This window comes from Cynocephalus volans, chromosome 6 (assembly GCF_027409185.1).
Source record: "Cynocephalus volans isolate mCynVol1 chromosome 6, mCynVol1.pri, whole genome shotgun sequence".
Lineage (NCBI taxonomy): Eukaryota > Metazoa > Chordata > Mammalia > Dermoptera > Cynocephalidae > Cynocephalus > Cynocephalus volans.
In genome coordinates, this window is record NC_084465.1 from 10,796,036 (window position 1) to 10,812,040 (window position 16,005).

Consider the following 16,005-nt stretch of genomic DNA (forward strand, 5'->3'; position numbering starts at 1 on the left):
ACATATATTTACTTACTAATCTTTCTCAAATGTGAGCAATAAAAACTAATGAGATCTTAGTTTCCACAAAGTGTATAGCAGAAAAAAAAAAAATATGTGAAAAACTAAGGTATTTTTATAGGACTACATAAGAGAGAGATTATAGAAATGTTTAGATTTTATATCATTTTTCCTTAGTTTGCACAAATTCTTGACTAAATTGACAAAAATTTCTACATTCCACATGTATCACCTTTAAGCAAATCTGCTAAGGTGAATTATTGTCACATATTCTTTCTCTTCTCTTATTTTTATTAAAATAAACACGACTTAAATTAGATGAGAGTATCTTGGAGTCCTAAATTAGACCAAATCAAATCAGTAAATGTTTATTATTCACTATGTGTAGATCTTGATTTTTTTAATATAATGTTTCTTGTTACATGAAAATCAACGACCAAGTTGGTTTGCTCAAAGGATGCCAAGAGGGAGAATTTTATGCTAATATTTTTATGTATTTAGTCACTAAAAAAGAATCATTAATCATAACAGAATCTAGTGGGGAGTTTTTCAACTGTGGTAAACATTTGTATGTGTATTTGTTTTATCTATTATTCTGGTTTCTCCAGATATTTTCTATTTGCTCTAAATCTCCCCAGGTATCTTATACTGGAAGCAGTGATAAAATATGGTTGCTCCTCACTGTAATTGAACATTCAGAGAAAAAGCAACACTAACAAAGCAAAGGGAGAGAAAGTGAATATCTATTTCACAATAATTTTGATTTCAATAATACAGACATGCCTCTGATATAACGGTTCTTACATCTTCTTTGAATCTTCTTCAGTGATAGTTTGTAGAGCCATGCCATACAAAAACACAAAACCAATTTTACAAGAAAAATATATGTCCTTTAGCAGGAGATAGTCTGTTACTAAACACTAGTTCAAAGAGCTGGAGTATTGAACTCGACAGACATTCCCATAGCACCTCTCATGGTCTGGGTACCATCTATATGCTAGAGACAGAAGAATGGTCATGCCCTCTGTGCTCAAGGAGCTTGTGGCCTAGGGGGAAAATGAGATGGACACAAGTGATATGACATGTGAGAAACTGTGGTGTCAGGAGTGAGCTCGCTTCTCTAGAAATTAGAGCCCACAGCTGCACACTTGATCTCTGTCCTGACTTCTCCTCTCAGTATTTAGGTATCTGTACTAAGTGCTCAGTAAATGTTAGTTTTCTCTGTGTCTCCTGTTTCTATGTAGTTCTTCACAAAATAACACAACTATTGCAGAAACATTTACAAAAATTTGGTGAAAAATTTTCTGTTTGTCAGTCTTATATGGTGCCTTATTTTTTTCGTTTTTAACATCTTACTTTGCCATATCAACTTTCTTTGTACAATATTAATCAAACAATATTCCAAGGTTGCTAAGTCTGTTCAAACAACAATACCTAAGCCTCAGCTTATCGTATCACTGCAATGCCAAGTTTAAAAATTACGGTTTTCAGCCAATCCAGGCTTCCCTCAGTTGACACACATCTTGTCATTCTGCTTTGTATTCACCCTTGTTCATTTCTCCAACAATCTGCATGATATTAGCAAGATCATTTTAGAGTTTTGATTCAGGCAGTTGAATATTCCTTTAAACTTACAGTTAAATTAAATATAATCTTGTTACTACTAATAAAAGATATCAGAATGTCCATGAAGTCGGAAGATACCAGATGCTGTTATATTATTAAAATAAGTATTTTTTTTTTGTTTTTAAACATAAAATATTCACTTAGAAGAATAGCCATTTCTCTATTAAATACGAGCTAGCATTTGTAAGGAGTGGAAGGTTTCGACGCTCTAAGAAATTTCAACCAACATTCTTCCTCGCTCATACCACAGCATCTCAGCAATTTTCCAAGTTTCCTTTATTCAATCACTAACTACACAGTACAACCAAGTAAGTACCTCACAAATCGGAATTCAAAGATAATCATGAGCATGTGACACCAACAAAACAAAACAGGACACAACTTTAGCTCTGGAAATCACAACAAGCCATTCCAGGGCAAATATCAGATAGATTTCACTGACCTGAGGAAATGTCTATTTGGCTCATCTTGGTCTGTGTGACGTTGATGTGAACACCCACTTTGCTTTCAGTGAGGTCAATCTCCACGTTGCCCAAATTATCCGCAAAGTGACTGAAGAGCAAGAGACCACTGGGGTTCCAAGTCCTGAACTGGAAACTGACTGAAAACAGGTCCTGGTTAAGCCGTCCGGGCACTTCCAGGTAACTTGTAGCATTGAAAAAGACAGGCACCGTATATGGCTCCACACAAGAGAAACTCAAATTTCCCTATAAAACAGAAGGGAAATATGGAATAAAATAAGCATCCGTGCTAAACAGTAGACAAAACTACAGTTCCGCAAATTTCAAAACAAAGCCTGAGCCAAAGGCCAGCAGTGCGGCAGGGATTCGGGGACTGGATGTGTCACCATAGACCCACTTGGAGTGTGAGCCCCAACGTTTGCAGCAGTTGAGGGGCGTAACAAGCACCTCCCATCATGGGAGTTGCAGCCTGCTAGTCTGATGGCATGGGCTGACCACGAATTGCAATGTGCACACCCGTGTTGTGAGCTTGGGTGTGGACCACTGCGCCTTCTGAACACAGCAAGGCTGCTGCTGGGAGATCATGGGCCAGGGAGAGAAAGAGATGCCCCTGCCCTCTTCTGGATGGCCATTGTCAAATGTTTATTAATTACCACCTCTGGACTCAGTGGAAACGAAGGTTATTTGTTTACTATTTACTAAACTGATATTTGGGGGCAAATACCCTTGGGTTTTATCTGCATACTTAATACTTATGAATTAATGTTATCTATTTAGCATCAGAATAATTGTGATTATTTCAGATGAGTTTGTTATCCAACTCCAAACCCCATTTAAATTCCTATGAAGTATGCTTATATCACAATGCATTAATGCTTGTGGAACAAGCAGTACAAATGTACATAAATATACAAAATGAAAACAAAACTTGCAATAACTCACACTCCCCCCCCCCCATACTCTTCCTCTTTGGTATAAAGAAAAAAATTTGATTTACTGTTTAGATACACTGAATTTCATATTCCAGTGCCTAAGTTCCTTCCACTTAAAGATCTGAAAATCTACATTTGCTTCCAATTTCTTTTTATCCTATCATAACATTTTAAGGAATGTAATTTGATGACATTTTCATAGGGTGTGTGTGTATATATATATGTATGTTTAACATCACCACCTATATATCCCAGATGCCTAGTTTTTCCATTTCAGCACATTAACCATTAAAACCAAGGCAGGCTGTCTTTCTCAATTGATATTCAAATTAAATTTGCTCTGTATCTTCACAGACGATTATTTTTAAATACTTGATTCTACTGATGAAAAGAACTGCCTATGCATAATAACTGAGATGTTATAACTGACCACATACCTGTGCTGGGGGAATTGTCTCCAAGGAAAATTAAAGATCCTTCCTGCCTGAGTAATGGTGCTGACTCTAAAGTCAGTGCATAATAGGAGAAAGGATGTGTGTGGGGAGAGGGGGTTTGGGTGAGTTCTGAGTCAATTTCACTGGAATGTCAGCACACACCTTTGAAAACAAATTTCTTATATAAATATTTGCCTTTGTAGAGCTACTTGCAAGTGTCCTACTTGTTTCTATCCTGCCTAAAATTTTCAGTATGTATGTATATTTTGATTCAAAAGTTTATTTGATGTCTGCCCACGCAATTATTTGTTAAAATAAAATATACGTGTAGGTATTTATGATTTATTAAATATTTTTGCTATTCAGGTTTGCAACAGCATTTATAACCACAATACATTTTACAGTTAAAGTTGATTTTGAAATGAGTCTTCATAGGGAAATTCTTTGTAGTTTGGGTACCGAATAAATACACCTCAGGACCAATGGTGAGATTTGGGCAGAAATACTATTTTACCTCTTAAAAGTGCCAGTAATGGAAATGGTATTCTGACAATTTGCATTCTGTATCCTTATATTTTAAGAATAATTTCTGGGAAAATAAAAGGACCCGGGAAAATAAAAGGACCCTGGTGTCATTTTATCCAAAGCTTAAAATAGCATATTTATTAGTACAGCTCTAGAGAAGAAATAACACAGCATGGAAGAAGACCATGACCTCAGGAGTCACACATTTTGATCCACAATCTATGTCTGCCCCTCACAGTCACATTAAAAAGTTATTTTTACATGTTAAATCTCAGTGTTTTCATCTAGAAAATGTTTATAATATCTTCCTTGCAGTACTGTTCTCAGATTATTATAAATGTAGGTAACATGCCTAGCACAGTGCTTGTTGCCTATAAATAAAGCTATTACTATTTTTCTCATAAAGTAAATGTGCTTTATGAGATTCCATCAAAGTTCAATTTATAGTTATTAGTATATGTTCATTATTATTTAAAAATATTTATTAAAGAATTATTTTTGCATTATATTATTGTTTCATAGGGCTGGGTGATTAGCCTACTTGGTTAGAGCATGGTGCTGATAACACCAAGGTCAAGGGTTCAGATCTGCATATTGGCCAGCTGCCAAAAAAAAAATTGTATATATGTATGCATGTGTGTGTATATATATACACAAACACATATATATACAGTTTTATAGTTTCTTTATTTAACCTGAACTTTATTTATTCACTAGGGGGTTTTCATTTGTCTAATCATTTTATAAAAGCCCTAAGCTTGGGGCAAAAAGATCATCAGAGTTCTTTTAGAGAAGAGTGCAAACACTCATGATATCTTCTTCTAGTGGCTCTCAAATGCATGGGTCTCTGGAATCTCAGGCACTCCCAAATAACATTTCTAGGGACAAGTAGCTCCTAGTCTTGCAGAGCCATAGAAAACCACCATACTAAAATTTTAAGTTAATATCTTTTAGGGATCCCAAGCAATGTTGTGGGGAGGCAAATTTGCTGGGGTGTTTTTTGATTTTTATTTTTCTCCCTGAAATCAAGTTAAACCTGAACCAACTCACTCAAAAGCCAGAAGAAAACCACTGCGAGCTTCTGTGGCACAGATTCCAGTACCCAATGCTAATCACTCTTCATTTAATTGTATGATATTTAGTATGGTTAGAGCTTGGACAGAAAGGTATTTATTTACGTATTTGAACAAATCGTCTTGAGAAGGGCGAGTGAGTATAATAAAGTTTCTTGCTTAAAAACTTTTAAAATATTAAATTAAGCCATGATCAAGAAAGTAGGGCATGTATAATGAGACATTTGAAAACATGACGCTGCCTATTTAAGGACTGCTGCATTGCTCGGATGAAGCATGTGGTAAAACATTCGTGTTCTCCAGCCACAGGGAATCCAGACATGCTGAGTCTAATACTCTGTGCCCCATCTGAGTACAACCTACCATTTATTTCAGGCTAGTTACACTCAAAGCTATTATCTATTCTCAGCATATATCAAGGATCTACACAATTTCAGGTAACTTTATAGTTTGTTTTACATTGTTAAGCCCAACATAGTCATGATGAAAAATATTATTTTTGTTTTTGTCATTCATTATTCCATAAAAAATGGTCTTTGATGTTTTATGGATCAATATTTCAGGGGTGCAAATTCTTACCACATTTGAGGGCTCTAATTTCTTCCTTCTGGCAAGGTCAGTAATGTTGATGCCATTGTAGTTAATGCTTTCCATGCAGCCTTTGAAATTCTTTCTACTGCTAGAACTTGGCTTTCCAGAGAAAGGTATGCCTCCGAAGGTTATCTTTGAAAATAAATAAATAAATACAATGTAAACATTCACACTGTATTACAATAAACTAGACAAAACTATGAATACAGCCAAGGACAGGTATCTTTATCTGTCAATCAAAATGTACAAACATCATAGCATTGTGCCTCCAAAATCTGTTCCACATTAAATTATGTTGTTATTGAAGTGCATGATGGAATCATTAATTCTGGTAATTAGCTTATAATTTGAACAAGAAAGTAACAATCCTTCGTGTTTTTGCTACCCCAAAGGCATTTTATAAATTTTCCTGAGGTTTTAATAGATTTTATCCAGCAAATTTCTTCTATCAAGTAATATTAAGAATATGTTTTCATGTTTATCATTCAAAGATATACTATCAATAAAGGCCTCTAGTAATCATGAGATAACCAGCACTAATATAATAAGCTAATAAAACTGCAGCCCAAAGCAGGAATATTATATTTTCCCTCTGTAGACTTGTAGTCTAATGACCGTTAGAGTCAAAAGTTCCTTACCCTTATTTTGAATACAGAAAATAGTTTAAAAAATGCCATTACCATATTAATTAGAGACCATTCCTATATTGATAGAATGTAGAGGCTATTACTGGAGCAGCACAGGCTTAAAGATATTGTAGGTCTTCTAAATCTTGAGAAATAAGGAAAATGCTACTTACTGCATTCCTTGGCTATTATTTTCTACAGAAATAATGTATTTTCCCACATATCTTGGTCAAGTTACAGTATTGTAACATTAAATTCATATAATACAAAATGACATTTAGTATCTGGATGGCCAATAATGACATGTACTACTAATCACTGTAGAAATATGAAAATGTATAATTCACGTTGGACAGAATCTAGGCCAAACATCAATTTGCTGTACTGCCCTTTGGTTTCACTGGCTCGGAGGAGAAAAAGTGAAGTATCACCATGCGAGTCTCAGGCCACTTTGTACGTAGCAGCCTGACTGCAAATGGTGATTGGCCCATCTTGTGGGAATGAGGCCCTCTCCCACAAAAAAGTGTCCATCTTTCTTTGGCCATCTCCCACAAAAAATGTCCACTTTGAGTCATGTCAATGGAGAAGAGTCATATTCCATTGCTTGTTTCATGAGGTACATCTCTGAGAATGGTGAGAGGTGTGTTTAATCTGCCCCTAGCAGTACTGTGCTGAATCCAGCTCATACTGGCTGAGAGCTGATTTTTAAACAGACTCATCATTAAAAATTAAATCATATAAGGATTAAGTTAAACAAATTACATTAAACACAAATTAATAACTTCTCAGAATCATCTCTACATTTTAGTATCATGTATGCTCTTGAGGTTATTTGCATTTACTGTGTTTATATGATGGAAATACTATACACGGGTGTGCTATTGGGCACCACTTCTCAACTCCTTGCTCAGTGCGGTCAGATGGTGGGGAATTTATACCATGGAAATTGACATTTACAAGCACACCTCTGTCCTCAAACCTCAGTGGCCTGGGCCTTAGGCTACTCTAAAAAACTGAAGCAGCATCCTCTTGGGAAGCATAACACAGTGTCTCAGGTTTTATGAAAATAAGATGACCAGGGCTTCAATTTTTTAGGCTAAAGACTTTAAATACTTCAGTAGCAATGTTACATAATTTGTATTATTTTAAATTTGAAGCTGATTGTCATGCAGTCTGTCAGGCATGAGTCTAGTCACTGTCTGGATGCATCAAGGAGAAAAGTAAAACACAGAGAGAATGCTCTAATACAGTCTCTGGTTTTCTTTAAACGAATAAGCAAAGGGAGCCCCTTTATATTAAGATAAAAGTGTAGAAATATAAAAGTAGGCACAATAACTTTTATTCAGCTCATGCCAATAGTCGCCGTATCTAAGAGGGGAGTAATCAGGCAGTAACTCTACAGAGAGAAATAAGTTAAGTCTATTTAAATTTCCTCCTAGTGTCTCTCTCTTAACAAACCTGTCCCAGGCGTTTTAGTCTATAGCTGAAATTTCCAAACATGGCATTGTGTATAGATGGGCTTCAAAGTGTCCTTGTAACTGTTGACCCTGTATGGAAAGTGTCGTGTGTGCATGAATATTTATAGACTTCATCGCAAACTCAATAGGGTCTATGACCCCAAATTTTTAATTCCAGTTTTTAAAAATTGGAATTATGTTTGCCCATTCTAATGTTCTAGGATTTCTCACTTCTTCTATGGTACTTCAAAGTTTATTAATGGAAGATGAATAATTCATTTTTAAGTCTCTCATACATTGAGAGATGTCACATGAGCAAAGACTTACTCTAATTTAGAGAAGATAGAAATTTCTGGTATTTTCACATTCTTTCCCTTTCAACAATCATTCTGCTTTAAAGAGTTTTTTTTTTTTTTTTTTTGAGGTGGGAAAGTATTATTTCTCAGTAACCTTAAATTTATTTAATGTTAATAAAGTCTTCATCAAGTTTTATATAGTATATTCTATTCCAAATTCCTCTTTAGGAATATATGTAATATATTTGTATTGCAAAAATTTAAAAACCATTTAAATGTATAAAGAACATAGAAAACACAGCTATAAATACTGACTTTTCCACTTATTATTTTATGATGAGCATATTCCACATTCTTAAAAATTTGTATATAGCTAAAGATAACACACACACACATATATACTTTTATATATTCATACATACATGTATATGTCTGCAATTTCAAAACTGGGTGCCAAGGACAGTAAGGTGGCACACAGCAAACACATAGTGGTGCCACAGTATATTTTAAATTTTTAAAGGAAACACAGCAATAGTTGACATGTTTTGGACAGCGTGTAAAACATTAACGTGAGGTAGTTTACTGTTCCAGTATTTAAATCACACTACATTCCTTGTGATAATGTCTTGTCTTTGGGGAAGTTGGGTTTTTGATCATTGCTTTGATAAAAAAACAGAGTATCACAGAAAGTAAAAAGTGGGACAGAAAGTGGGGATGGCCGTGTCAAATTTGATTCAGATTGTACACTCATCCTACTAGTAATAATTACTGGTATTTAAGAATGAAATTAAAATATGTCTTCCTTTATTTTATGTGTATTTTCTTCAAGTTACTATCAGATTGTTAGGGCATACATTTTTAAGTTGTTTGGACCTAATGGAATGCTGCAGAACTATTTCTAAGACTCTAAGGGCCCCGTGAACTAAGAAAGTTTGCGAGCCTGTGCTGAATAATATTTCATCCTTTCTATTTTACTCTGAGCTGCTTTTGTACATTCAGTGTTATCCCTTTTCTCCTGTTATGTATGATAATGTGATGACCCTCTTAAAGAACTCTTATCCCCATATAGGATTTACAATTTGTAACAGACATTTTAAAGTTGAATTGCTTTCCAAATAATTTATTGGAAAAACTAGTATGCCTACCAGTAAGTTATGAGAATAGATATTTTTTTTACTCTATCAACATGATCATTGATTTTTTTAAAAAATCTCCAATTAATCGTAAAGTAAAATATGCCATTTTACTTATAGACAATTTCTTTAAAGTATTCTGTATTTTACTTTGTCTCTTTTATGATAATTGTATCTGAGAAAAGAGAACTTGTCAAAAGACCTATCTACAGTCATGAATTTATAAGTGACCCCATATAACTTAATCAGAATTTCTTATTTAATACTTTATAATAAACATTAAGCAACCCTGTATTTATAATGCACTGCACATTCTCAAGAGAGATAGGTGTCATAATTAACCACCGATGGAAATACTACAACTTAATTTATTTTGAATTTATTAAATGGCCCTGATAAGTATGGTCTCTGTCTTCAAATTATTACTTTGTTACCAAGATTTTATTTCAAGTACTGATTATTAAAAATTTAGAAATAAATTAAATGACATGTATTTACAAATTAGGTTTTACACTTGAAGTTTTTTTGTCTTTGGAGAATAAAATGAAAATGTTACAGGTATGTATCTGATTAACAGTAATACAACAGTACAGTAGGTGACAGAGGCTCGCTGGACACTTATCGCACATTATTTGTCATCACGGGTACCTCATAGTCCAAGTCCAGGTAATCAAACTCTCCATTGGTGCGGAAGTGCTGCATGCTCCTGTCCAGAGTGAGGTTAATGCTCCGTCCCTGGCGCTCAATGACCACAGAGTGCCAGTGGTGATCGTCCAGCAAACTTCCTGTCATCACAGATGTGTGACCGTATATGGGGCCAAGCTGGTTGCTTCCTGAGTCACAGGAGTGAAAAAGAAACAAAGCAATGACTACAGGGCTGACTCCATGTAGTAAAAGAGCTCTCGTTTACAGCACCTAGAAACTGATTTTTCTTCCTTTTCTGTTTTCTTTTTTTTTTTTTTTTTTTGGTGGCTGGCTGGTAAAGGGATTTAAGCCTGTGACCTTAGTGTTACCAGCACCATGTTCTTTCACCAAGCAAGCCAACTGGCCAGCCCAGAAGCTGACATTTCATCAGAGCTCTCTCCACTGAAGTTAATCTGGGAAACTAGTATTTTAACTATACCTAAAAACAGCTTATGTTCAAAGTTACATAAATGTTATTAAAGATGGAAAAAGTCTGCTTCCTTAAGAAGAAAAAAAAAAAGGAGCATTTTTTTTTTCTTTTTTTCATCACTGTGCCATGAATTCTACTAAAATTTGGTAGGTTCCTTATAAGGTCGGTGTCACATGGACTTTAAAGTCCAAGTGCCTGAGCTCTGCTGCAGGTGCCATCGTTAGTGTGATGGTGATCTGGGGCAAGTTGATGACTACACAGGTTCTGTGTTTCCTCACCTGTAAAATGCGGAAGATAATAGTGCCTGCTTTATAAGGTTGCTTGAAGATTAAACAAATTAGTATGTGCAAAATAATTTAGCACACGTTCAGGCATGTAGTGAGCATAACCGCTACCTGTTAGTCTTTTATTATTGTTATTATTAATCAAGACAACATATCATGGCAATTTTCAGTTTTGCTCACTCCAAAAGCCATCACTGTAAAGTACGAACTATGTAATATTTAACAGCATAGACAATTTACGCAAGTTATCCTATAAATTAAAATAAAAACATTCAGATGTATACGCAGTATTAACATAGTTTTGAAATAAGATCTCCATAGCAACAAAACTGTAAATAAGAATGAATGGATGTGAGAATCCAGAATGTTTACTAAGTTTATCTCTGGATGCTGTTTACCTGTTTTATACCCTTCTTCTATTTTGTCTAATCAAGTATTGCTTTCTACAGCCAGGGAAAATCAAATGCCATAAAAATATAATGTTGTTTCAAAATAAATAGCATAATGGTAATAAGAGAAACACAATTGAGTATAACATTAAATTCTTTCTTTTTTCTTTTTCTTCCTTGACATTTCGCATGCTAATGATCCCTATACCTTACATTTTCTGCAGTTTTCCTAGATCATCTTTTCTTTGCTTATAGTGATGAATTCAAATATTGTTGTGATGGTGATGTGTGTGTGTGTGTGTGTTTGTGTGTGTGTGTGTGTGTGTGTGTGTGTGTGTGTGAATGAGAGGGGGAAGGAGAGGAAGAGGGAAAGAATGAAAAATAGGAATAAATCTAAGAGAAATGACTGCACTGAGTTTTTATTACTTTAAATGTTTATACCTAGAAGACTGAGATTCAGACAGATATGTCTGATATTTAAGGAGTGGCGTTGAAGAGTGACAGTGTATATTTGAGTGTCATAAATTCGAGTCAGTCAATACAATTCTGTAAGTAAATTGCTTTCCATTGAAAAGGTAATGAACTTTTTTTTGTGAGGTCACAAAATCAGTTACTTGTTTCAGAATGATAATATCACCCGTTCTATAAAGCACAGTTGACTTTAAAAGGTTACTCTACATGTTTCATTTGTAAGAAAAAGAGAAAGGTTTAACAAAATTAACATCTTTAGATATAATCCAAATACTCTGTGTGTGTGTGTGTGTGTGTGTGTGTGCGTGTGTGTGAACATGCATGTGCGTGTGCATATTTTACAAAAGTACTTATGTTTTGTTTCTGCTTCCTCTCCTCCCACCGCTCCTCTATTGGGTCTTGTTTTAAGAATAATTTCAGACTATTTTCTCCAGGTGGCACAATAAATTATTCATTATTACACGTAGACAATATTATAAAAAACTAACAAGTACTATAATGTAAAGTTATTTCCACCACTAAAAATAGTTTGGTCTATTTCCTACCAGATGTTTTTCTAAATACATACGTTTAATTATACATATATAAATGTTGTATATATATGACATATAATATAAATGTTACACATACTTATATTTATAAGCATATTTATATTTATATATTAATATATAAATACTTATAAGTACACTTATATTTATATATTTATAAGTTTATTATAGTTCTATTTATATTTATAAGTATATTTATATTTATATATATGTTATATATATACTTATGTGTATATATATTTAATATGAAAATATTGATATATTACTTCGATTTTGTATTCTGCAGTTTTTATTTAACATCACATAGTCTTCTCCCATACAATTAAAATTTACCACAGACATTTTCAGTGCTATCAGCATATTTCCACATGTTAAGTTATTTTTCAATTTTTTACATTGTAATTAGTATTTACAAAATACATCTTTGGATTTAAATCCTCTGGGGCCATTTCTTATTTTTTCTTATGATTATTGGACCAAAATACAAGTATATATGTGATTTTAACTGTCTAAAGACATACTGTCAAACTGTTTTTCTAAAAATCTTTTCTGAGTTACAGACAGTACAAAGGATCCTTTTTGTCACGCGTTTGCCAACACTGACATTACCATTTTAAAATGTACTTACTTACGTGACAAAAATTAATATCTTGTTATTTTATTGTACCTTTCCTTTATAGCTAGTGTGGTTGAGCTAATTTGATGTTTATTTATTTTTTGGGTTGTCTTTTACAACCTTTGCCTATATTTTCACTTAATGTCTTCGTACTATTACAAAGAGTTATAATTTCTTATTCATGAATGCCTCTACACTTGATAGGTTTTGCATGCATTTTAACGTTATGATTATTTGAAAGTAAAAATTTAATGTTTGTGTGTAATTAAGTGATTTAGATTTTTGTGTGATTTTTCTCCTTTGCTTTTTCTTATAGAAGCTATTATTTTTATCAGATCCAATTTTGAATGTAAAAAGTTTTATAATAAATGGAATTTTTAAAAAATAACATTATAAACAAAAACTAATTGAATTAGTATTTTTTTAGTATGATACTGATTTTCAAGGTAATAAAAGTTAATATTTGCAATACAAGCTGTATTTAGGAATGTTCGGACTACTCACATTGATAGTTGGTAAGGAAGTCAAATAGGCAGGGTCTCACTTTGGTGTTCTAATCTGTAGTTTTCTAGCTTTCTATTGAGATGCATTTAACATGTGAATTTTAGTTACACAATTTAGAGTATAACATTTTTGTAGCATTCTTCTGTCACTACAACAGAAAAATTTATGGAATATATGATATCCTTTAAACAATCCTCAAATAGACCCTAGAACTTTTAGTCAAGCAGGAGAAAGAGTAATAATTCCTTTGTGTGAATTGTAATTTTAAATGCCAGTACCTGTGTTGCTGATCTTCTCTTTAGGTTTAAGTAAATTCTAGCTACATTATCAACACTCAAACATGCATTAGTACTGTCCACTTAAAAACAACAGCCCAGAACAAAACAATAACTCCTTTGAGTTCACCTCTCTCTCCAGCCGTTTCATTTCTCTGCATCCTTCACTTCTAGTTGACTATACTCAAAATATTTATTTCCATATCTCTCATCTTTTCTTAAGCCATAAAAAAAATTCAGTAAAACTGTTCTTTCTATTCCACTGAGAGTAAATCGACAGTGATCTTCACGTTTCCTTGTTTCCATGTCTACTTGTCTATCTTCATCTTAAGTGACATTTTAGATGAATTCAACACAGTTGACCACCTCTTTTCTTCCCTTCGTCTCTGTGATAACTACATACTCTGTATTTCGTTCCACTCACTGTCCTGTCTTCCGTAGTCTCCATTTTAGTATTTTCTCATCTCATATACACAACTCTGTAACAGAAAGCTTTCTCATATACACAACTTTCTCACATACACGACTCCATAACAGAAAGCTTTATCACATGTGTAGCAGACAACTCAAGTGCACACTGTCCAAATAGATCTCTAGATTTCCTCCTAAAGTTTTCTCTGTTTCTGAAAATGGTGCTAATGTCATTCGGAACTCAAGTCCAAGTCCTAGGAATCATTCTTTATTTCTACGATGTTCTTCTTATGCCATGTCCAATCCACCAAAGGTCAAGCTGAATTTACAACTCAAATGAGTTCCCCGATAGACACATTTCTCGCATTTCCATTGATAACCACCTTGTGCAAGCCAGTATGACCTCTCACCCAAACTATGCAAAATATTGCTTTGACTATTATTGTGACACAAGCAATTCTTAAAGTCTCAGTGAACTGTTAAAATAAGACTGAACGGCCATCATCATAATGCCATACAGTTGAAAGCCTTCCAATAACTTCCTATTCTTAAAATAATATCTAAATCCCTGCATGCCCTGCAGGATCCTACAGGATCTGTACAATTCCCAACTCCTGGATTTCATCTTTTTTCCCTACATTTATCCACACTAGGCTCCTCGTATTCCTTGAGCATGCCAGCTCCATTAACCCCTTCCTATGAAACCCTCTTCTCCTTGTTTTCTTGTTATAGCTACTTTCTTGTCATAACTCAGATCTCAACTTGCATATTTTCTCCTCCAAGACTTTCCTCACTATACATTCTAATGATTCTTTCACCTCTAAAATCATTCTTTATCATATTAATTTATTTAACTGATTTCATCAGTCTTATCATTCTTCAAAGTCTTTCTTTTTATTTCATTGCTTTAATGCAAATAGTGATAATAATAGAGAATGCATTGCCTAACTCTTGCACTATGTCGTAAACCTCATGAGCTTAAGGCCTTGTTCATTTGCTCACCACTGTATCTCAGAACTTGCAGAGTACAGGTGTGTAAAAAACAATTTTTAAATGAATAAGTATATCAATATATGCCAATCACTATAGATGAAGCAAGAATTGACAATATAATGTAAACTCTTTTTATAATTTACATTTTAATGGATTAAGCAACGTTAACATCTTCTTAACGGGTATATTTATACGTGGAAAGAATGGTGCCAAGAGTCAGAACACACCTAGGTTTAAACTGAGGACCAGCTTGGCCTTTTTCAGTTCCAAAGTAATATAATCTCCTTGCTGTCCTTCTCCATGCAAGATGACGCCTTCACTTTCAGAGGTTTTGAACTTCAATGCAATGACATCTTTCAGTGTTTTCATCTTCTTGTTTCTGAATCTATATGGTAACACAACATGGCCATCGAAGTTGATAACATCAGCCCCTAAAAGAAGAAAGGAATCACATTTTAGTTCAGTCACTGTATGCCGCCATCCATTGGGAAGTGCATCCACTGACAATGGGTGTCTGCATCGAATATGAGCATTAAAGTGTTTTTCCTGAGAATCTAGAGTTCTGGGTTGTCGTTCCATTATTCTATTCCTTTTTTTGATTGATGGTGTGTCACGAGGGGGATTTTTAGAGGCAGTATTGGTGAAGAATGATCTTAGAAGCCTCTATCAATATAAAATTTTACTACAATTATAATAGTAATTAGATAAACACAATCAATGTGTTAATGTGTGGAGGGTACTAACATTAATAAAGCAAATGTATTTTACAGGGCCTAACTTATAGTTTAATGGGGCCACAGCCCTGTAGTTTTAGGGTATCACTAACTTTTTAGAATTGCACATAGAAATGCTAAGCTTGGGAAAACAGAAAAGTTTCCCAGGACTGAAGTCTCTGTTGTAGATAAAAAATGTGTTAACACAGCAGAAAGTGCTTGCTCTAAGGGTAGATGCCCTTGGCGTAGCTAAACCTAATGATGGGAAAAATATGTGAGTTAAAATCTTCAAGGCTACTCCGCCAATTAGTGGTTGGTTCCACATTTCACCTTCAACTGTTTCTCTAAGTTTCCTAGGAACTAAGTGTTGCCATAACGATGATCTCATTGGTTCTTTTGTATGTCACATAGCTCAGTTTTATGACTCCTTTGATAGTAAATTGCTTAAACTATTTTTAAGTTGCACCTGCTTTAATGAAAATTGTCATGTAGTCGGTTTGTTTATGTTTTCCCTATGACTGATTAACCACCTG

General features: G+C 34.1%; 1 protein-coding gene across 1 annotated transcript in view; it reads right to left on the reverse strand.

Annotated features, from left to right (window-relative positions):
• The window catches only part of CNTNAP2 (contactin associated protein 2), a 1,419,793-nt gene that overhangs the window by 1,097,179 nt on the left and 306,609 nt on the right, over positions 1 to 16,005 (reverse strand). Inside the window, exons 5-8 of the mRNA XM_063100985.1 lie at positions 14,987 to 15,190; positions 9,803 to 9,987; positions 5,631 to 5,774; positions 2,069 to 2,333 (exon numbers count right to left, since the gene is read on the reverse strand). Of these exons, the coding sequence (XP_062957055.1) occupies positions 2,069 to 2,333; positions 5,631 to 5,774; positions 9,803 to 9,987; positions 14,987 to 15,190 (798 nt within the window). The remainder of the gene's footprint in view (positions 1 to 2,068; positions 2,334 to 5,630; positions 5,775 to 9,802; positions 9,988 to 14,986; positions 15,191 to 16,005) is intronic.